General features: G+C 44.1%; 1 protein-coding gene across 1 annotated transcript in view; it reads right to left on the bottom strand.

Moving 5' to 3' along the window:
• syne1a (spectrin repeat containing, nuclear envelope 1a) overlaps positions 1-23,739 on the bottom strand; it is a 210,663-nt gene that overhangs the window by 157,939 nt on the left and 28,985 nt on the right. The window contains exons 5-13 of the mRNA XM_053675608.1: positions 14,732-14,827; positions 13,431-13,514; positions 6,696-6,716; positions 6,487-6,579; positions 6,207-6,385; positions 5,277-5,473; positions 4,636-4,745; positions 3,123-3,230; positions 622-759 (exon numbers count right to left, since the gene is read on the bottom strand). Coding sequence (XP_053531583.1) covers positions 622-759; positions 3,123-3,230; positions 4,636-4,745; positions 5,277-5,473; positions 6,207-6,385; positions 6,487-6,579; positions 6,696-6,716; positions 13,431-13,514; positions 14,732-14,827 — 1,026 coding nt within the window. The remainder of the gene's footprint in view (positions 1-621; positions 760-3,122; positions 3,231-4,635; positions 4,746-5,276; positions 5,474-6,206; positions 6,386-6,486; positions 6,580-6,695; positions 6,717-13,430; positions 13,515-14,731; positions 14,828-23,739) is intronic.

The following is a 23,739-nucleotide window of genomic DNA, read 5'->3' as shown; positions in this document are numbered from 1 at the left end:
AGACACATTTTGTTCATTACTGAGAGTAACATTCATTAAAGCCAGGTTTAAAATAAACGTATGTAAATGACAGTATTTATTATTATTATGATTATTATTATTATTATTATTATTATTATATCCGCTATCCTGGCTCGCAGCGCTAACGCAGGCAGAAGTTCTGCAATAAAAACAGACAGATTCCTCCATCCACATCTATCTCTGCTAGGTCCTCGAGCACATGGAGTGAAGACGACGGCGCCGAAGACAGCTCTCCGTCGCCACGCCGCACCCTCGGCTCATACCCGCTGCCAGCACCGTGCTCCTTGGGTCCCGTCTCGAGCCTGCTCCAGCCTACACGCCGCTCCCCACTACGGGAAGACAGCGCTACGCAGAGCCTCCACTAAATCACCTCACCTTCCCCCTTCCTCCTGCCACACTTTTTGCCTTCATCCTGCCTCCTGAGTGTCTGTGTTTCTCCCGCCGCAGCGTCGACCTGCCTCAAGCCTTACCTTACCTTAAAACCAACATTACACTAAAGTTTAAAGTAGTAAAGTCATTTCTTTTTTTTTGTTTGCGGTGGTGTATACATACACGTGTTTGTATGTACAGTACATGCGTCTGTGTGTGTCTGTATCTTACCCTGGCAGACAATCTGTCCCAGGCCTGCTTAACCAGAGCTTGGTCTGAAGTGAGCATGCCGTCCTTCTGAGTGGACTGAATGCAGGACTCCACTTGTCTCCTCCTGCACTCATACTGCACACGGTAATGCTTAAAGACCTGAGAAACGACAAAACAGGGCTTCAAACAGAGCAAGACACACTACGATTTGGAATAAAGTAGGACTCTAGTCCTTCCTGCGAATAATACATATATATACCGTTTAAATACACACCAGACATTGAAGACAGAAGCTGTTGAAGAAAAACTATTTCAGACCTTCGACCTTGTTTTGACCTTGACCCTGCCGGGATCGATTTAGTATGATTTAATATCAGGTGCTACGAGATACTCAATCTGGGTCATGAAATCGTAACGTGTGCATCAATTTGATCCCACTCTGAATGAAAAATAATGCCAATTTTTCTTAGCGTAACGTGCTCTCCTATAGAGGGCATGCTTGTGAAGGATACGCTTACCAAGCACTCGTCTGCGACACTTTCGGCTACCTTCAATCGCCGGTCGTTACTCCATCCATCCAAAAAATCGAATAAAGATGAACGTACGGACTCCTATGAAATCCTCAGCGGAGAAAAATATGTACTTTAACGGTCAATTAACTAACAGTGCCATGTTTAGATACGTACACCGATGAGAAGAAAACGTCCTGCTTCATTTTGTATTTATTATTAACGACATCTACTCTACATGTTCACGCATTTTCTCAACCGCTGTACCGGATTTTTTTGCGGATTCTTCTCGACACATTCCTATCGGTCCGTGACTTTCCGGACCTCCGGTAGTTTTACAGTATTTATACTTCAGCGTGACGTATACGGTAGTGATTCTATCTAAATATTCCATTCGATTCGATTCGATTCGATTTGCATGGCGCTTTTAACAACGGACGTTGTCTCAAAGCAGCTTTACAGAAGCGTATGAACACAGGACGGAGATTTTAAGTGTGTGAATTCATCCCTATGTATCCCTAGATCCTCAATTAAAAGAAGAAACGCAGGCATACAAAGTCGAAGGAGTTAAAGAACACGAGGAAGCAGGACACCAATTCATATATCGGTATATTTATGCGGTAACGGGTATTTATATTCCTCTTTAGGCTCCCCGTAGAGCTCTTAGTTAAATATGGAACACACCCGCAGGCCGGTGGCCCGCTGACACGCACTCATTACACACACCACCAGCCGACTGCCGGATCATCACTTTCAGTTAGTTATATTCTGGTAGGTATTATATGAAACGCTACAGCTGGATATTCCAACACTTACAGTGAAGATATTAAACCTGGAAACTAAACACGGGATCATCCTGACATGATCGTGATGTCTTTGGTCATGTTTATACCTTCATACCATGTTTAAGTCACCTTGTCACGGCAAATAATTATTTCAGTTTCCTTCTTAATAGCGAAAACCCATCAGTGCAATTTAGTTCAAACGTCTTGATGATTACTTTTTTAAACAAGGAAAGAAAGACAAGAAAGACTGCTGTTGAAGGAAAACAACTGGTTGATTATATCATGAAGTGTTTTATTCCTCTTATCCCACAGCTATTTGCTAACACTCACTAACATTATTATTTTTTTTTTTTTGTACAATTTTTATTAACGTATAACAAATCATACTTTTTATCCATTTATAGTTACATTTTATGCTGTTGAACATCCACACAACGGGTGACTTCCTGTTCGGACTTACGTTACAGCAGCTATAAATAATCGTCCCCCCACCGGTTAGTCTTTTTTTCTCTCTTGATGTTAAAGTGCACCTATTATGTTTTTTTCAAATGTGACCTTTCATGTAGTGTGTTATATGTGTAGCTGTGTGCGAATGTAAAAACGTCTGCAAAGTTCCCACGGTCGAAGCGCACGACAAACGGAGTTATCGACTCCCAAAAGAAGGAATCGATTCTGAACGAGTCGTTAGTGATTCCAGACTTTACTTCCTGTACTAACCTACGTAGGTTTGTAACAAAAAACCCCGCCTCTGGTCGTCATCGGCCGCTCGCTGGGAGCGGTAGACCGATCACGACAGACCGGGACGTCTGACCGATCAGAGCAGGGTATGCTCTCTGAAAGGAGGAGTTTCGAACGAATCCTTTAGAACGGATCATTTAACGAGTCGTTTGTGACCCCGGGGGAAAAAGGTAATGCTGCAAAGGTAATCCCCCTCCCTCTCACCCCCCGCCCCGTGAATGAGCTGTTGCTATAGAAACGATAACGTATTTAGATAAACTGGGGATTTGCAGCTGCACTATTGTCGGAGCCGCTGTTTTGGAAAATGAATCAACACCTTCTGACCGATCACAATCCAGCAGACCAGTGTTTTGGAGCTTGTCTTTATATATAACGAGGCTATACGACGGAAACGGTGTCGCACCATCGATTTGCTTCGTTACGCTCTTCAGGTTCAGTCTTCAAAGGTCAAACTTTGTGATTTGTTTCTGTTCGGTATATAACGGTGTACCTGGTACTGCTGACTGAGATCTCCGGCGTCCGTCTGAGCCTCAGCGCAGTCCCTGTCCATCTGATCGGCCCAGACCTTCAGCTCCCTCAGAACGCTCCTCTGTTCACGCTGACAACCAGAGACAGATATTAAAGGATTGATGGACGGACGAAGAAATATGAGCGTCCTTGACTAAAAGTTCATCATGTCCTCACCGGGAGTCATTTTACACAGCCTATACGCCATGGACGCTGGGTGTAATTACAATAAGGAGTTCAAAAACAGATCGACCGGAGACATCCTGCTGCGCGAGATATTTCTTATCATCACTGTGTGCATTTACCCCAAACCTCCCACCCGACAGGGGGGCTGAAACATGACGGGAGCGCCGGTGGGAGTGGGGGTAACTTCTCTCAAGCGAATTCTATCAAGATGAACGAGTGTGTGCGTCGTCAAGCGTGAACGCGTGACATTCTTCTTCTTTTAATGAAGAACATCTTTGCTTTGGGTGTTGCAATGCCGTGGGGTGAGGAAGAATGAGAGAACGATTGCTCCGTGACCTCGCTCGAGTCTGCTGGGTATTCCTCGTATGATATTTCTCCTCATACCAATTACACTTCCCAATCAGCTTCATTAGAGCCGCGGTGGCGAAGCGCTATTACAATAGCGACGGAGCTTTAACGACGCCGAGCTGATTTTGGCAGGTTCGTCTGATCTGTCGGTCGGAGAAGGCCAGGATGAGCGTAACCTCCTATAAGATCTCGTTTACGGAGGTCTTGATGTTTCTCGCCTGACTGTCAAGAAGATCGACGACTAGCGCGACAACAAAGGGGAGCTATTGTCATGCAAATAAGCGTAGCCGCCGAGCCGTAGCTCTTAACGTAATGATAATAATAAGCGTGACGGGATTTTGGGGGGCGGAGGGAAATCATTCGGAATCCTTCACGTTCTAATCAGGACTACAGATACGGTTTGTAAACGGAGGTCATTTGCGCGACAAAACATAACCGCACGCCTTCTGGGCGCCGAATAGCACGTGACTGGGCCTACCTCTGACATTTCTCCAAAGACGAGAGGTGCAAAGCCAAACTACAGGACACAGGCAGGCATGACGAGCAAAGGAGGACAACACAACAAGTTATTCCAGGAAAGAAAGAAGAGTTTGAGAGAAGAGGAAAGAGAAAAATAAAACGGAGACCGGGGATCGAAGACAGACACAAAGACGGAGGATAAAACCCGAAGATCATGCGACCGTAGACATGGCGCTTTCACTTTTTACTATACAAGTAGCACAGTATAATGCTTTGGGTCGTGCTGTTACATGCTTTCGAGCATTCGAGTGCTGTGATACTACAGAATTGTAACTGCATCGGCATGAGCAGTATGTTTCCATGCACAACGAAAAGCCTGAGGATAAATACCTGAGGAGCGCTACAACAGTTCGTCATACACGTGCATTACAGAGTGTCACGTATGAGAGTACAACAGGAGGAAAAAGCAGCTGAAGGGTCAGAGGTGCCAGGAATGAGCGTACCTCCTCCTCATGTCTGACGCTGTCGGTCTCCGCCGAGTCCGGATGATGCTTCAGGAACTGAGCCACGTACGTCATGATGGACTTCTCGTCCGGTTTATCGACGTCCACGTCTAAAGCACATGTCTTATTTCCATAAGGCTTTTTATTTATTTATTTTTTTTCGAACAATAACACAAACAGTAAATAATCCTAAAGAGTTGCGTAAGATTTGCTCGGACCCCTACTCTTTCGTTACGTGTAGAGCTGGGCTTTATACATACTGTCATATCGCCCACCCCTAAATTATTTTATTTTATATATATTATATATATAATTTGTTATTCAGAGAAATAAGATCAATTGAATACTTTTGCAACCCACTGTAGTATTTCTAGATCTCTCTCTCTCTCTCTCTCTCTCTCTATATATATATATATATATATATATATATATATATATATAGATAGATAGACAGATAGATAGATAGATAGATAGATAACTATCTAGAAATATATCATTAAACTCAATTGTGATATGATACTTATTGTGATATGATACTTTTGTCGTATCGCCTGCCCCGATTACATTTATGTGGCAGTGCAATAGAAACAATAATCGATGCGATAAAGAACAATGTAATAATTCAATAACGTTATGTTTACCCTCCGGGTCGAGCAAGCGCGGGATGCCCAGCTCTCTCTCGGCCAGTGAGAACGCCTCCTCCAGGTTGGCTCTGTTGGGTCGGTTCCACACGCGCTCCATGTCCACCAGCTGAGGACGCAAAGCGAAGATGACGGCGTGGAACGCTACGCCGGAACGCCAGCTAGGACCGAAATCCCTGACGTCCAGACCCAGTCTCCTGTAATCCCCAAAAATACATAACAAAAGCAGGAATAAATGGAATTAGTGTGATTATTCACTCTACTGTAAAATGACTAAAGGATTAGTGTGCGCTGGAAGTCCAACGATATGATCATTTTTTAACAAAATATTTCTGATAGGCTGACGCGAATTTGACATATTAAACAATACAATCCTCGTCGATTCAGTTCTGCAAGAAAAAACGAAACAAAGCAAAGCGAAAGAGAAAAACCCACACGTTTACGACAAAGACAAAAATTAGAAACGTCTAAATATGCGAGCCCTGCCCCCTTTAACTAATAAACCGTTCATGTATAGCCTGTATTTGCATGCTGGAACATGATTGGCTGCTACATTTTATGATGCAATAACACCTGCATGTTCAACATTACCTCAGTGAGATTCAAAGCAAACTGTGTCTTTAGGAAATCCATTTCTGTGACAATTATTTTGCACTTTGTCCAGTCAGTGCTCGACAGTTAACTCCTCAATAATGAAAAATGTCCTATAAAAGATTTATAATGTTTTAAATCTTGTTGAGTGATATCAGTACGAATTCGGTTAAAGCACCAGAGATTATCCAAAGTGGGAATTTTACGATGGTTCCCTGTCTTTTTCCGCTGCTTTAAGGCGGAGTCCCTGATCATGTGACCAGGTTACAATTTCAGTACACCAAGCATACACTGCAGTAAATTGGAACTGGGCGTCAGAGTGTGTATTCAAGTTCGTACTTGGTAGCGGTTTTCTGAACCCATTTAAGCAGAGCCTTCTTGGCTCCGCCCTGGAAGGAGAGGCGTGGCTTGCGTTTGACAGGTGGGCTGGTCGCATCTGTGCTGTTGGAGCTGTCCACCGAGGACGTGCTGCTAGTCTGCACATTCTGAGACGGTAGTGTGCTGGTGAGTTCCTCAATCTGGGGATGGAAAACCGCGCGTGATCAGATGATGGAAATTCCGATACGCTTTCAGTGACTGTTAAAAATGAGGAATTTTTTTTCTTTCCGTGCACTCTTGCCTGGAAATATAATATGATGGTCCAGATCAAGCCCAGGACAATCGATGGCCTGCCGTCTACAACATCCGTGGTGTTGATGTTCACCAGTTTGATCTGTTGCAAAAAAATAAAGATATTCAATCCTCATCACAGCCTCCTCAAAGCTATTAATTAATACATCATTGATAGTAATATTGCGCTTATTTATATACACTTAAGCCTTTACTAACCGGAGATCCTCTGTACACAGACTGAGGGCAGAGACGATACAAGTAATGGCGAGAAAAGAAAGAAAGAAAGAAGAGAGAACATTCTGTTAAACAAATGCATAACAGGCTAAGAAACACTTACACAGGGGATAAAAACACCTGTTTGGAAAGACTGTGTAAGATAGCGAATCAAATCCTACTATTTACGTAGTAGGAAAGTTCCTCGTATTCAGAGTCGGGTTACGCACACGCTTGAGTTGATTTTCAGAATCTCCAAAGGATTTGGACCTTTTTACCAACATCAGAAGATGACTGCATGCTCCAAACCTGGTTGCTAAGCTAGCTAACTAGCTAGCTACCTGATATCAGCGATGAGCAGTATCGTTTTGGTTGCTATGGTAACATTACCGCGTATTTGTACAGGTTAAAAGAATCACTGAGGAAAGTGACATATTTTATGTATACTGATAGATTGTGGAGATTTTAATGAGATTTTAACTGCTTTAAAACAACAACAACAACAACAACAACTAATATATTAACATATATTCTCCACAGATTATTTTTCAAAGATCAGATTACAAATTTGAAGTATAATTATGAAAAAAAGCAAATGTCGGGTAACAAACACGTCTTGAGTAAGGGGAATGGAGGGAAATTTGTAAAAATTGTATATATATATATATATATATATATATATATATATATATATATATATATATATATAACGCATTCCTATAATCTACAACTACAGAACTTTTTTACACAGTAGATTTAATGTAGCATGAGATACATACTATTAATATTCATTACCATACATGCACACAGCAAGAACTGCAGTAATATAATATACACTATGCATAAGTGTCTAGATTAAAGGACAGAGAAAGAGAGAGAGAGTTAGAGAGAGAGAGAGAGAGAGAGCGCGCGAGAGAGAGTATTAGAGAGAGATAATAGGATGAGATAGAGTACTTCAGTAGTGGAGCCTCAGCTGTGTCAGAGAATGGATTTTCACCTCCTTTAAAAGAAGAGAGAGCTGGAGGACCAGCGTGAATGTGGGTTTAGTGTGTGCTGTAAGTGTCACTGATAACACTCATCTTGCCTGTCTGGGTGTTTCACACAGAATTAATTATTAATTCAAGTCAAAAGCAGCATTTTCAGGGACCAAGCACCCAGTCTCGGTGAGCCGCACGTTCACAGACGCGCTACCATTGTTGCCTAAGCAGTCACGGGAAAGCAGAGCCATATCTTTAGGCAAACGGATTCCAGAGTGATTTGTAGTTTCTCTCATGATGTGTATGCTTTGACCATGGACAGAGGTGGAATTCTCTGACTGCAGGAGGAAAGGTCTAGATGAACAAATGGGCAGCAGGGTGTCACTGCAGCTACAGCTGCCGCTATTCAATTCAATTCAACTTGATTTTATTTGTATAGCCCTTTTAACAGTGGATACTGTCTCAAAGCAGCTTTACAGAAACATGTAAACATAAGATATAAACATATGAAATACAGATTTTAAGTGTGTGAATTTATCCCTGTTGAGGAAAAACTCCATAAAATTGATATGAGGAAGAAACCTTGAGAGGAACCGGACTCCGAAGGGAACCCGTCCTCATCTGGGGAACGACGGATAGTGTGAGAGTAAAGGGAAGTTCATTATGGTTTAATATGAAGTCTGTTTGTTGAACTAGTCCACTGTTCACTAAAGGAGACCTGAGTGTAAAACTGCATGTGGTAATCGCAGTCCCAAGGCCATCGCTGCAAGCGTAGTCCCAGCACCAACCGTTCATGTGAAATTGATGTCCCAAACCATTTCCATTTCCACAGCTACTGCTACTTTGACCTGTGGTTCTAATATTTTTTTCTTCTTACAATTTAAAAATATCACAAAATAAGGTATTTATGGGTTTTTTTTTCTCATCAGTCTGGGCCAGTTTTCTCCCCCACTTTGTGCAAGCATCTGCACCAATCTGATATCTGTCTTGTGTTTGTTTTTTATTGAAAAGGCTATTTGATATTAAATCCTGTCAGACATGTGCAGTAGATATTTGTTCAGACAGGTCTCAAGATGATGTGAGCCAAATTTGGTGAGGACTGGACAAAATTCGGAGGGAAATTTGGAGTTTTTGAACATGTTATTGTAGCTTTTAAGCTGTAGGTGATGCTGTTACAAAATTTGTTGCATAGCCTCAGGTCACAGTCATGAAGATTTCTACCAAGTTTTGTGTCAGTACGCGAAGCCGTTGCTGAGATATAGCCTCACTTCCTGTTTGGTGGCATTGCTGTCAGATCTGTTGGCCCAATAGGGGCAAACCTTTTGGAATATTCAAAATTCTTTCAATTTTGAAATCTTTTGTGAGGCATACTCTGAAGATGACATGTTCCAAATTTGGTGATGATTGGACAATATATGTAGCAGGAATACTGAAAAATCCAAGGTGGCGGAAAATCTAATTGGGTGGAAATTAAGGGTGTGTTGAACTCGTCTCGACCGAGGGAATCCAGGGCTTTAAGACTGTGGACAAACGGTTCAAAAGTTATGGTCATAGACATACTTCCATATGAGGCCCAAATTTGACCCAATGGTTGTGCTAAAGCATTGGCAGCTCTTGGCCCAAATTTAGTCAGAATGCTCCTTAAACCCTCCACTATCAGTGTGCCTTTTAAAAAACTTTTTACCAGATGGTTCTATGGGCTCCCATAGACAACCTAGGCAGAAGAAGAAGAAGCAGAAGAACAATACTAAGAAAAGGTAGAATGCAAAAGGGTGCCGAGACACCTTTGGTGCTTGGCCCCCTAATTAATTAGTTATTTGTACGTTTGTTTGAAAAGGAATTTCAGTTTACTTTATGTAGCGTGTTTCTCTTACCTCAGATCACATTATTAGAAAAAGGAAGACAGAATACTGAGCAAACAAAGCTGGTGAGATCAAATATCAGTGGCAGAAAGGAACAGACAGAACGTTTTCAAACAATGCAGTCAATCTGCAGCCAGCGGACTTATGCCGCTTTTCCACCGCAGGAGCTTTCCCCAGGAACTAGGCACTTTTGGAGGTACTCGGTGTGTTTCCACTGCAGGGACCACGGTCTAAATTAAGTTCTGTGTTCTTCTGACAAAGAACTCCGGCAGTCATCCGGTTCTGTTTCGTTCCTCCTGACCACCAGAGGCGGTACTTTAGCACTAGTGGAGAACTCCTACCATCATAATGAGGAATGTCACCCACCTAAAAGTACTCAAGGATGCTCCTGAAGAACTGCTGAGCTGACTTCAAGAGGGGTAGCAACATTGAGCTTGTAGAAGCAGGCAAAGGTACTGGGAGAATTCCAAGTAGCAGCATCACAGATGTCCGCCATAACAACTCATCTAAAAGCAGCCCAAGAAGTAGACCCAGCCCTGGCGGAAGGACAAAAGATACCTCCTGGCAGAGGCTTTCTGGCTTTCTTATATGCCACAGTGATCACTTCAACAATCCAATTTGATAATCTCAATTTGATAAAAGCTGATCTGTTCGCCTAAGGTGAACAGTAGCAGCCACATAAAACCTCAAGCATATGATAGGGTGACAGACATCGCACAGGAGTCCAGGCACAAAGCAGCCAGTTGTCCAAATAAGGCAGGATTCGCATCCCCCTGGACCATAGCGGGTACAGAACTACAGTCATGCACCTCGTGAAGACATGAGGGGCCAGAGACAGACCGAACGGCAGGATTTGAGTTGGTAGGCCTGGTTCTTGAAACTGAATCGGAGAAATTTCCTGTGGTGAGGAACAATCGGAATGTGAAAATAAGCATCCTTCAAATCGATGCTTGTAAACCAGTCTTCCTTCGTGACAGACCGAAGAACATCGGCTGCACATAACATTCTGAAGGGCAGTTTTTCAGGAACATGGTTAGACACCTTAAATCCAGAATTGGACGAAATTCACCGTCCTTTTTTGGACCAAGGAAGTAAGTTGAGTAAAAACCATCCCCTTGAACAAGGGGGTGAACCTTAACTATGGCTCCCTTCTCCAACAGAGATCGAATTTCCTGAGAAAGGACCACTGCATGAACTGCGTCCCCTATCACAGTGGGACAATTCTTGAAAACCTTGGGGGCCGGCGTCAAAACTATAGAGCGTACTTTACTCAGGGTAGTCGAAACCCAAGGATCTACTGTTGTTTCGGGCCGATACTGTAGGTGTAGCCTTGAAAAGTGATCGACTACCGGCTCAAGCACTTCAGGCTTTATGTGTGCGACTTTTAGTGCCTGTGGGGGGACGCTGACATGGGCCCCCAGCTAACTGTCGCTAATGAGGTCGAAAACAACATCATTAACTGTGTTTATAATCGCTTTAGATGCCTTGGAAGCTCAAGCTCATGATTATGATAGGTTTTTGACCCGATCACAACACAATGGGTCAGCTGGCCAATCAGGGCACTCTGGGATTTTTAGAAGGAGGGGCTTTGGAGAAACCGGAAGTCAATCGGAGAGTTTCAGACAGACTGGGAATAGAGGCACTGCAATCATGTACAGTATGTGAAAAATAATGTGTTTTTCTGTTTGCTTGTTTGTTTACATTAAAGCATGTTAACCTATTCTATTACACCCAGTAAACAAAATAATGAACTTTTAAAATAGCATCATATGACCCCTTTAAATATATTTGTTCTAACTGGGTGAGGAGCATGCCTTTTCAAATCAAATCAAACCCTGCCAATCGAAATAGTAAGGAACTAAATGGAGTTAATAGAAACGGGGATGAGTGACTTGATCAGAATGAATAATGCCCAAGTATCGGCTACAAGGTGAACCTCACGACTGATTTATAGCAAATGAAAACAAATGGCTTTTAGCCGAGACTCCATCGCTGTCCATCTCGATTTATCTGCACCAGGCCAAGAGCACACTGGGAATGAGCAGATATCTAATGTAGAACAGATCTACCATGCAGAGGTTATTTAAATATTTGCTTCAAATTGGTCATATTCCTGACAGGAAAATAAAGACGCTTGTTTTCGGCGTGTCGCAAGTCGCTCGGTAAATCAGTCACTGGATTTATAGACGGCTATTTGTTGAGACTGGACCGCAGAGCTGCTCACATTCATCACAGTGTCAGATACAGACTCGGGTTTGTGGAGGAACAGATTTATCTGTGAGAAGAAGGATGTTGTAGCTCATGCAACTGGCACCAGGGAGGAAAGAACAGACAGAAAAATATACACGTAAAGTGAAAGTAAGGAGTATTGAACTGAAATCCTCCACAGAAGTAGAAACAAACACAAAGAAAGAAAGAAAGAAATGAATGAAAGGGAAGAGCTCCCGAGAGAATCAGCTAACAACGGCGCGTGCTCAAGAAAGTGAGGAAGAAAGAAAGAAAGAAAGAAAGAAAGAAAGAAAGAAAACGAAAAAAGAACGAAAGAAAAGATTGAAGCAGAACAAAACCTCAGTAGCGTACTCTCAAGAAAAAAGCAAAAAAGAAATGACTGAAAGAAAGAGCTCCACTGAGAATCAGCAAACAACAGCACACTCAAGAAAGAAAGAAAGAAAGAAAGAAGGAAGAAATACAATGAAGAAAGAAAAAAGAAAATGAAAAAACAGACTGAAGCAAAACATATAATCTCAACAGCACACTAAAAAGAAAGAAAAAAGAGAAAAAGAAAGAAGAAAGAAAGAAAGAAAGAAAGAGAAATAATGAAAGAAAGAAAAATAATGAAAGAGAAAGAAAAAAGAAAGAAAGAGAAAGAAGGAAAGAAAGAGAAATCATGAAAGAAAGAAAGAAAGAAAGAAAGAGGAAAGAATGAGAAATAAGGAAAGAAAGAAAGAGAGAGAATGAAGGAAAGAGAAAGAAAGAAAGAAAGAAAGAAAGAAAGAAAGAGAAAGAAAGAAAGAGAAAGAAAGAAAGAGAAAGAAAGAAAGGTTAATTGCTAACTTGGACGTTCACCAACATTAAATGCAGCTCTAAGTGGATAAAAAGTCTGACGTGTCGTTATGTGACGTGCTGTGATGATGTGATGTGATGTGTTGTTATGTGATGATGTGACGTGACGTGATGTTATGTAATTATGTGGCGTGACGTGACGTGACGTGATGTGATGTGATGATGTGGTGTCGTTATGTAATGATGTGATGTGACGTTATGTGACGTGACGTGACGTGACGTGACGTGACGTGGCGTGGCGTGACGTGATGATGTGACGTGATGTGACGTGAAAAGGCTGTGGTATAAGAAGAATAAAACTCTTCAGGATGTTCTGTTAGGCCACATCAACTTCATAATTATTGGCACCCTTCATGAGATGAGCAGAAATGTATCTATTCACTGACTAGCACAAGTAATAACGTAACTTTCCACACAATTCAAACCCCTTTAAAATTTTATTTTAAATAGTGCAGGTTTCAAAATTATTGGCACCCAAAATTAGCATTACAACACCTTGTTGCTTATTATTTTCCCTACATTTTACATTCCTTATTAAAAATGATGATTTTTGAGACTCGAATAAGTATAAAGGACCAATTTGATTTTTGATACTGAGGCACACGCTGAATTCTCTACAAGTTCCTCGTTCTGGATGAATCCATGTAAGGAATTTCTGGGAGAGAACAAAAGCGTGAAGCGAGTTGAGCGAGTGCCCTCGTGTATCTCTCGGGAGAAGGGGAGAGGGAAAGCGAGAAAAAGACAGAGAAGGGTGGGGGGGGGCTGTCAAGGTTACGCGGGTTTTGACCCGGAGCGCTTCACCTGAGCAGAGCACTCTGGGAAAGGAACGAGCTTACCCTCCTGCCCTCGAGGAAGTGCAGCGCCGTTCCCACGTTGGCCAGCCAGTGGATCCTTCTGAGCTTGCGGCCGTGCTCACACGGCTGCGGCGAGGGCGAGGGGAAAGGAGGGGAGGCGGATACGGGGAAAGGACCAAAGAGGGAAGGTGGAAAAACAAAGAGAGAGAACATTTCAAGTCAGACACATTTGGAACAAAGACGTGCAGCACACTGCGAGTCTGTGATTAACATTAAAAGTAGCACCAGTCCAGACGAGGATAAATGAAACGGCGGGCGACTGAAAACCCAAAGCGCCGTCTAACATTTCTTGCAACATACTATGGACCCGAGGCAACACTGGCCTTATGGGAGCACATGATCATGCATATGTGTGTGTGTGTGTGTGTGTGTGTGTGTGTGTGTGTGTACTGAGGGGAGTCCGACATAAAAGCCTGTCTAGACAAGAAATAGGCCACTGGTTATTTTTGTACCCCAGATATATAGATTTAGACTTTAATTGCATTTTTGAACGTCATAATTCTAATTATTGGCACCCTTCATGAAGTGAGCAAAAAAAAAAAAAAATATATATATATATATATATATATATATATATATATATATATATATTCTGCAATTAACATACAGTTTATACCATTACATGCTGTTAACTGTGTTACTAAACATACATACATATATACACATTTTAACAGCAGCAGGGTTTCAAAATTATTGGCACCCCAAGCATTAATATTCAGTGCAGCCTTTCTGACAGTAACAGCACTCAGTGTCTTCAGAAACGATTCCAAGCTCTTCAGGTTTATGACTGCGGATGTCGGCTTCAGTTCAGAGCTACAGGTTTTCAACAGAGCCTGAGCACGCGTAAAACGTTACATTATACGCAACAGAGGCAACACGTTTTTGCACTTTGTGGCACCTTGATGCCACAATTCTGCTCAGGACACGCAAAATACTGGCGAAATATTCACCTAATCACCTGCGTGTTTTATTTTACGGGGGGGTTTGGGGGCTTTTCTCGTCAACCGTCTTGAGGTGATAGTCATCTAGTCACAGCAGAGCGCTCCACTTTAAGAGACGGATCGGGTTACGGCGCTGTGTGACGATCTATTGTGTTGTTTGCAAACTCTTAAGGCAACTCTTAAGGCAACATGTTTGCATTCATCTTAAACGTTCGTGAGGGGTGCCAATAATTTCCACCACATATATGTTTTTGAATATGTTTTTTTTTTTTTTTAATTATAGATATGATCTTCAGAGAGAGTCTCGGCCAATCAGGTTTCCTTCCCTCCAATCAAACCTACCAGTTTGTGTCCGGACAACACTTCCAGAAGTGCTAACAGCATCACGCCATCCTTAATGTCCTCGTACAGGTCCGTCACCACCAGGGGCGGGTCACGCTGCTCAGAGGGGACGGGGATGGGGCGGGGGGGGGGGGGGGGGGGGATAAAAGGCGTTAGCATGAGCTTTAAATGAAATGTAAGTGTTCGCGACGGTGAGACTAGACGTGGTTTAAATACGTGCACATTAAATATTCACACGTTGAGGAACACACGTTTCAAAGTGACACACGTCTTACTATAAATCCTGTTTTTGTGCTGACGAAAAAGACTTTTTCTCTCTCTCTCGCTCCTGTCACGTCGGACAGTCATAATGTAGACGGCGAATATATCTGCTTTCCTAAAGCCCTGAGGGAAAAAGTGCTGATGCAGGGAAGAGAAATGACAGACTGTCTGACCCGATGTAGCTTTTTCCTTTCACTAATCCACACACACACACACACACACACACACACACACACACACACACACACACACACACACAAACGAGACGGATTTGCAGGAAAGAAGCAGAAATAATTCAGAGAGAGATTAGTACATATGTGAGAGACAGACAGCAGAGAGAGATGGAGAGAGAGACACAAAAGGGAGAATGACAGAGAAGGATACACACACACACACACACACACACACACAGAGAGAGAGAGAGAGAGAGAGAGAGAGAGAGGGAGAGAGAGAGAGAGAGAGAGAGAGAGAGCAAGACGAAGATAGAGGGTTAAAGACAGAGAAGGAGACAGAGTGTTAGGTTGAGTGAGACTGAGAAAGTGAGAGATGATAGAGAGAGAGAGAGAGAGAGATAGAGAGAGAGAGAGACAAACACAGAGAGAGAAACAGAGAAAGAGAGAGAGAGAGAAAGCGAGAGAGATGGTAAGATCTGCTGAGAGAGATGACCTTAATTAGAGTCAATGTGAGAGAGGGAGAGGAGGAGAGGGACAGGAGGGGTGCGAGAGGAGGAGAGGGAGAGGAGGAGAGCAAGAGGAGGAGAGGGAGAGGAGGAGAGTGAGAGGAGGAGAGGGAGAGGGGAAGAGCAAGAGGAGGAGAGGGAGAGGAGGAGAGTGAGAGGAGGAGAGTGAGAGGAGGAGAGGGACAGGAGGAGAGGGAGAGGAGGAGAGGGACAGGAGGAGAGTGAGAGGAGGAGAGGGACAGGAGGAGAGGGAGAGGAGGAGAGGGAGAGGAGGAGAAGGAGAGGAGGAGAGGGACAGGAGGAGAGTGAGAGGAGGAGAGGGAGAGGAGGAGAGGGAGAGGAGGAGAGGGACAGGATTAGAGTGAGAGGAGGAGAGGGACAGGAGGAGAGGGAGCGGAGGAGAGGGAGAGGGACAGGAGGAGAGGGAGAGGAGAAGAGGGAGAGGAGGAGAGGGACAGGATTAGAGTGAGAGGAGGAGAAGGAGAGGAGGAGAGGGAGAGGAGGAGAGGGAGAGGAGGAGAGTGAGAGGAGGAGAGGGACAGGAGGAGAGGGACAGGAGGAGAGGGACAGGAGGAGAGTGAGAGGAGGAGAAGGAGAGGAGGAGAGGGAGAGGAGGAGAGGGACAGGAGGAGAAGGAGAGGAGAAGAGGGAGAGGAGGAGAGGGACAGGAGGAGAGGGAGAGGAGGAGAGGGAGAGGAGGAGAGGGACAGGAGGAGAAGGAGAGGAGAAGAGGGAGAGGAGGAGAGGGACAGGAGGAGAGGAGGAGAGGAGGAGAGGGACAGGAGGAGAGGGAGAGGAGGAGAAGGAGAGGAGGAGAGGGAGAGGAGGAGAGTGAGAGGAGGAGAGGGACAGGAGGAGAGGGAGCGGAGGAGAGGGAGAGGGAGAGGAGGAGAGTGAGAGGAGGAGAGTGAGAGGAGGAGAGTGAGAGGAGGAGAGTGAGAGGAGGAGAGGGACAGGAGGAGAGGGAGAGGAGGAGAGGGACAGGAGGAGAGTGAGAGGAGGAGAGTGAGAGGAGGAGAGGGACAGGAGGAGAGGGAGAGGAGGAGAGGGAGAGGAGGAGAGGGAGAGGAGGAGAGTGAGAGGAGGAGAGTGAGAGGAGGAGAGGGACAGGAGGAGAGGGAGAGGAGGAGAAGGAGAGGAGGAGAGGGAGAGGAGGAGAGTGAGAGGAGGAGAGGGAGAGGAGGAGAGGGACAGGAGGAGAGGGAGAGGAGGAGAAGGAGAGGAGGAGAGGGAGAGGAGGAGAGTGAGAGGAGGAGAGGGACAGGAGGAGAGGGAGAGGAGGAGAAGGAGAGAAGGAGAAGGAGAGTAGGAGAGGGAGAGTGAGAGGAGGAGAGGGAGAGGGACAGGAGGAGAGGGACAGGAGGAGAAGGAGAGGAGGAGAGGGAGAGGAGGAGAGGGACAGGAGGAGAGGGACAGGAGGAGAGGGACAGGAGGAGGAGGAGAGCGATGGGTTTTAGGGACGAGTGTAATTAAGCGGTTGTGAGAGACTGCAGGAGGAGAGTGAGAGGAGGAGAGTGAGAGGAGGAGAGGGACAGGAGGAGAGGGACAGGAGGAGAGGGACAGGAGGAGAGGGACAGGAGGAGAGTGAGAGGAGGAGAGTGAGAGGAGGAGAGGGAGAGGAGGAGAAGGAGAGAAGGAGAAGGAGAGTAGGAGAGGGAGAGTGAGAGGAGGAGAGGGAGAGTGAGAGTAGGAGAGGGAGAGTGAGAGGAGGAGAGGGACAGGAGGAGAGGGACAGGAGGAGAGGGACAGGAGGAGAGGGACAGTAGGAGGAGGAGAGCGATGGGTTTTAGGGACGAGTGTAATTAAGCGGTTGTGAGAGACTGCAGGAGGAGCGAGCGTGGAACTCCAATTAGCTCTGTGATAATTCAGGAAATAATGGAAGTTGGAGTCACCTGATGGGGATTATGGGGGAGAAAGCTGCACTTGGGCTGATTGTGATGAAAAATAAAAGTGAAAAGCAGGGAAACGGTTATTGAGAGAATAAAGCACGGTGGCTTAAGCTAATTACACGCGCTGGAGCCGTAATTGATTGGAATTGATTGTGGAGGGCGTCAGTAAAGCACACAGCATCGGTGTGGAGGGAGGGTTCAGACACGGCGACTTCGCCAGCGCGTCACTTCAGATGTTCAGCTTTCGACTTCATTCCCATTCGATCCGTTTTAAATAATGTACTCGGAAAGCAGTAACACACAGTGGGCATGCGCTTACAGGAAACTAATCAGCGCAGAGTTACTGTCAACATCCCAGCGGGGGATTATCTTCCCACAGAGCGCCACGTCCTGAAGTGTTTCACTCCTCATCATTTTTTATCCATTTATAGCTACACTTAACGTCACGAGAGCTGCCGCTCCTCTCTTTTCTTTCTCTCGCTTAAGCAGAATAACATTTTTTAAAAAACGGTAAACCCCTCCGTCCTGAAGACTTTCCCGTCCTGTCACAGCGTCACCTCTGACCACTGACACCGGAGACTCCTTCCATGAACATTCAAGCCAAAGTCGTGCGACGCGTGGTAACGACCGTACGCGTTTCGTTAAGCCACACGCGTGAACGAGCGCTCGCTATAGAAACGGTAACGGATTAGAAAGAGTGCGCCGAGAACAACTTTTACAGTGATTTACAGAAAATTAAGCCGGCACTTTCTGACCAATCAGGAGTCAGGAATTCAACAGGGCTGGAATGAACAAGCGTCGGTTATTACATTTGATCGAATACATATGAAGAAATATGACATCTAATATGGCATCAGATATAAAAAGAAACGTAGTCACACGGACAATTTATTTATTTGTTTGTTTGTTTGTTTATTTATTTATTTATTCGGGTTAGTCTCTCTCTCTCTCTCTCTCTCTCTCTCTCTCCAAGCGTGTAAATGATATGATGAACGCTTTGCCTCTCGACATGTCCCTGTTTTCCATATTGCGGTTCCCTCTTTACCAGAATCGGCACGTGTGATGGAGATAAAGAGCTTTAATAGGCTGTTTGAAGCCTCGTAAATGTGCCATGGCTCTGTGCCTGTGTCAGGCAATTACACCAGGAACCGAGAGGGCTAATGGGCCTCAGAGCAGCCTGTAGTGCTTAACTAGGCTGTTCCAGCTGGGTATCTCTGGAAATGAAGAAAAAAAGAAAACAAGAAAACCCTCGTTATGTTTCTGGCGTCGCCGCCTTGAGCTAGTCAGACTCTGCTATCTGTCAGCGGCGTGAGAAATGAGTTCACAACACCGCACATCCAGTAATTAAGCCCTAACCCTGTTTAAGAGGATTTGTCAAATTTGAAATGGAGGGTTTCCTTCCTATCTGTCACACACACACACACACACGCACACACACACGCTTGCGTACACACACCCTCGATTCTGCCCGTCATCTCCTCCTCTAACATTTCCTCTCGTTCCTAATCACGTCGACGCTCTTAGGCAGACGGCGTTTTCCGTCCCGCGTCCCCGCATCTCGACTTCGCTCACGCTCGCGCGCCGTTTCCCGCGTGTTTAAAGACACGTCGAGGCTCCAGGAACAGATCCTATCGCGTTCTTGAGGTTTTTAAGACGTAAAGATTCTCTCGTAATCTCCAAGCGCAACGCCGATCGAAGCCGTAGCATCGATTCGAAAAATCCTGGAATCGCTTTCTCCCTGGAGTAAAAACAACAACAACGACAACAACAACAAAAACGCAAAAGCCGATAATTACAGACAGCTAATTAGTTTTTTTGCTAGTTTTTTTTCTTTTTTTCCTTTTAAAGTAAGCTACAATTGTAGACATGAGTGTCACGACAACGCTGGAATCAGGAATCAGCGTACAAATTGTACAGTTAGATTTACATAGCGCTTTTCTAGACACTCAAAGTGCTTTACATAGTATGGCGGGGGAGGGGGGGGGGGCTGTCTCTTCAACCACTACTAGTGCGTAGCATCCACCTGGATGACGCGACAGCGACGCCCACCACGCACCAGCTATTACTGGAGCGGACAGAGTGATGTAGCCAATTCAGAGATGGAGATTATATCAGGAGGCCATGATAGAGAAGGTCAAACGGTGGAATTTCACCAGGACCACGGGGTTATGCCCCTACTCTTTTACAAGTAGTGTCCTGGGATTTTAATGACCACAGAGAGTCAGGACCTCGCTATATCTACGCCTTCCTGAAAACAACGTTGGCTGTTGACAACTACAGCACAACATCCAGACGACCAGACGACCAGACGGCCAGTCCACACCAAGCCGTTGTGGTCGTATGATATTTGGGATTTGACCTCTCCTGCCACTTACTTTACTTTTTGACCTTGCTCGCCCGAGTTTATGTTGTTTGCTCATGGCCTGACCTTTCCCTGTCTACTGACCAGGATTTTGGATCACGTCTTTTGTTCTGTTCGCTATCTTATTAAACTCGGTCTGTGCCCGCACTCACGTCCTCTGCTGAAGTCTGACGATAAGAAGTTTTAATAAGACGTCACGATACTTAAAAAAAAAACCAAAACAAAAACAACATTTCGCCGCCACTTTAGTTTCAAGGCCAGGAGTTAGAACGTAATAGCCTAGTAATATCAACGTTATCATACAAAGTTCATTTTCTAGTTATTAGTGATCCCCATATTATAATTATACATAAATAATATGCAGATTTATTAGTTGTTAGAATAATAATAATAATAATAATAATAATAATAAAAATAATAAGTTGTTATTTTTAACACAGTAACGCGAAGCTTCGTGATACAATTGTTGATTACGTTGCGCTTATACAAAGCCCTGATTAATTTATTTATTAAATTATGACATCATCTTTTTTTTTTTTTTTTTTTTAAATAAATTTCTAGTTACAATTACAGCTGGGGAATGTCAGCGAAACAATTTTCTTTATTAGTCTAACAACAAAAAAGACCCCGGCTTATCAGACCTGATGAAAAAAACTAAACAAAGAAACCCCTAACCCATGTAGAATTTGTAATGGTTTGAGTGGTTACAATGGACATTTTACTGGGTTTAATGGAAACTCTAATGGTCCCTGCGGGTCTCTACTGGTAATTTGTTGCCTATTATTGGTAGCATGTTATGTCTAGTGGATACCATTAAGGTGATACCAATAACGGTAAGGTTTTAATGGTTAGTTGATGGTTTGTAGTGGTATTTGTAGTTGAAACCATTAGACTTTCTGCAGTGGTTTCTATTGTTTTGTTTTATTTTTCCCGCTTCTTCTGTCCTGAAGACTTTCTCAGTACTGACTACCGACGTCATTTAGCTACTAGAGACGTTTATGGACGAGTGTAACGGTACCGTTATTGCTAACGTCTTATATTATTATACGATCGATCATTGTTGTTGGAGTAGTCTGGAGTTATTATTATGTCATTATCCACTTATTACCACTTATTACTAAAGTGTTAACGACGTGTTTCCTGTTTAATGATATTTAGTTTTAGATACTTAGGGCCTGATTTAAATACAAAAAAAAACTTCTGAAATAAACACACCACCCTGTGAAATCACACACACACACACACACACACACACACACTACCGTTGTGCATACTGATCGGCGTGACAGCTTAATGCTAATTTTCACGCTAACGTCCTCCTCATTTCCCCGTCCACAGCAAAGATCAAACTAATACGACTCGAGTAATTGACCAAATATTAATATGAACCCTGAATCTCATTCGGTAATCCTCTTTTGTTACACCTGCGGAGAGAAACGAGCGAAAAGGGACAATTTGAGGAATTCTCATTCTGTGTTATCTTAATAATGGTAACGATTAATCTTGCGCCTCGAGGCAATGAGTTAGAGAGCTGGAGATTCATGAGAGAAGATGATTTGCATCATGCGAGGTGGGAAGGGAAGGCGGGGGGGGGGGGGGGGGATGGTGTGGGGAGGAAGGGTGGTAGACCTCTGAGAGGTAACTAAGGCAGAACGTCACCTCATTCTCTCCCTCTGTTTTTCTAATGACCTTCATTTTCTTCTCCGTCTTTCGTTCTGCCACGTCCGCGCCACTTCTTTGTCTTAATACTAGCGACTCATTGTTATAACATAAAGGGTTAATAGCCGCGATCCAAGTTCACCATGCGTCCGCATCATGTGATGCCGATATATTGCACATGTTATAAATAAATAAATAAAAATAATAATTACAGTACAAATACAGTAAAATGTCAGAAGACATGGCCGCTTTTACGCTTTAAAGGCTGATTAACTGCACCGTTTTGTTCTATGTTTATATAAGCTCCTAAATACAAATGCAGTAAAATGACGCAAAATGGCCGTCTTCACTCTTTAATGTTCAAAGGCTTATTAAGTGCAATAAGGTGTCCCACAGGGTTCTGTTTCAGGCCACCTATCGGTGTATGTTCATATCTAATCTTTTGCACATGCCGACTTTCTCACATATGCCAATGACACCAATTTGCAATGATCACAGACGCATAAAATTGAAGGCCGTGATCAAAAATTTGAAGCTGACAGGAAGGGAATCCTCCTTCTCCTGAAACCTGTACACGAATAAGATAACAGAGGAAAATGACCGCCTTTCATCTTCAAAGGCTTGGGGCGCGTCTCAGTCAGCTCCCGAGTTCAGTAGTCAGGGCACTGATCAGGGAGTCGGCCATTTTACGGGCTGTCTCAGTGCGCTGGAACATTCGCTCGCTAAAAAAATCCCACAATGCACCGCAAAAACCCGGAAGAGTCGACGCTCGCTACGTTCCCTTAATGGAAATGACGTCACGTTGTCCGAAGCCTCTCGGCTCGGAAACGAAACAAAATGGCGGACGAACTCTCAGCTAACTCCGTCTACGAACATAAGTAGCTCGTTATCGTGGTTGTAGCTCTCGCATGATTACTTACAGTACGTTGACGATTTTTTACTTCATTTTATGTTCTATATACGGTTTGTTTGAGTTAAAAATCCTCCAGCGAGCCTACGATCCTGCTTGGAGTAGCGTGACAGGAACGCCTGTGATTAAACGAACAAATTTATACGACGTATAATACTCAGAAAGATATCGGTTGATAAACGCCAGCGGTGACGTTTTACATCGCGAGTACGTCGTCATGTCGCCGGAAACCGAGTCATCGGTGTCCTAATGTGTAGTGAGACCGGGATCTTACCACCGTCCCGACTCGTGTACACCGTATACTAGGTTACAGGTTATATACTAGACACATAGTGTAGGTTTAAAGTGCAATAAGGTGTCCCTTTATATCCGGGCCATTGACACATTAGTTTTCACTTCTGTGCACGTCTATTCTAATAATCTACATAAAATTAAAGCTTATAAAACGTTGGATGGACACAAACTTTCTTCTCTTACATCCTATTAAAATAAGGTTGCCAGTTTCACTCTAAAACGTAACGGCTATTCCGTCTATGACGTCTCTATACTAGATTATCTTTCGAGAAGTATAAGCGAAATGAGATGTCATCGTTTACGATCATTAACAATGATAATTGTTTCCTGCTGTCAAATGCCTTCATCTTTATGTGACACATTCCTATATTTAACCAGGCGCTCTGGAGCACAGGCACGCGCACTCTTGCCGGTGAAAACGCCGTCACCACGGCAACATCACTTTTCGAGAAGATGAGGTTAAGAGCACAGGCTGAGGCGGGGAGGGCGGGGGTTGGGGGGGGGGGGGGGGGGGTAAGAGAGAATTGAATAGAGAGTGTTGAATTATGGGAGAGGGAATGCAGCGGGAGTTCTCATAAAGGAGGCAAAACCAGCAAAGTGGGAGCAGAAATAGATCCTGCACAACTGATTGAATTATTTTATTCAGGACAATCTCCGACTTTGTGGGTGGGAAGGTTAGTAAATCCTTCAGAGCAGCCAGATTTACTCTCTGATCCCAGATCTGTGTTCATGATTAAAGGATTGTGAGGCCGTGTTTAAACAGGGAGCTAAATGTTTCATTTCTTTCATAGCCAGGAGTCTGAACAATATAAAATAAAAAATTCAGGCCAGGAGTCTTACACCCGCCCAGGCCACTCACTGACAAATCATACGACTACCGACCATAGACTGTAATGTACGCTCACTGAATAATTTGTTAGGAACTGTCCATCTGCTCATTCGTTCAAATTTCTA

The sequence above is a fragment of the Ictalurus punctatus genome, chromosome 25 (genome assembly GCF_001660625.3).
Source record: "Ictalurus punctatus breed USDA103 chromosome 25, Coco_2.0, whole genome shotgun sequence".
Taxonomy (NCBI): domain Eukaryota; kingdom Metazoa; phylum Chordata; class Actinopteri; order Siluriformes; family Ictaluridae; genus Ictalurus; species Ictalurus punctatus.
Note: the sequence above shows the minus strand (reverse complement) of the source record. Positions and strands in the feature narration are given on the sequence as shown.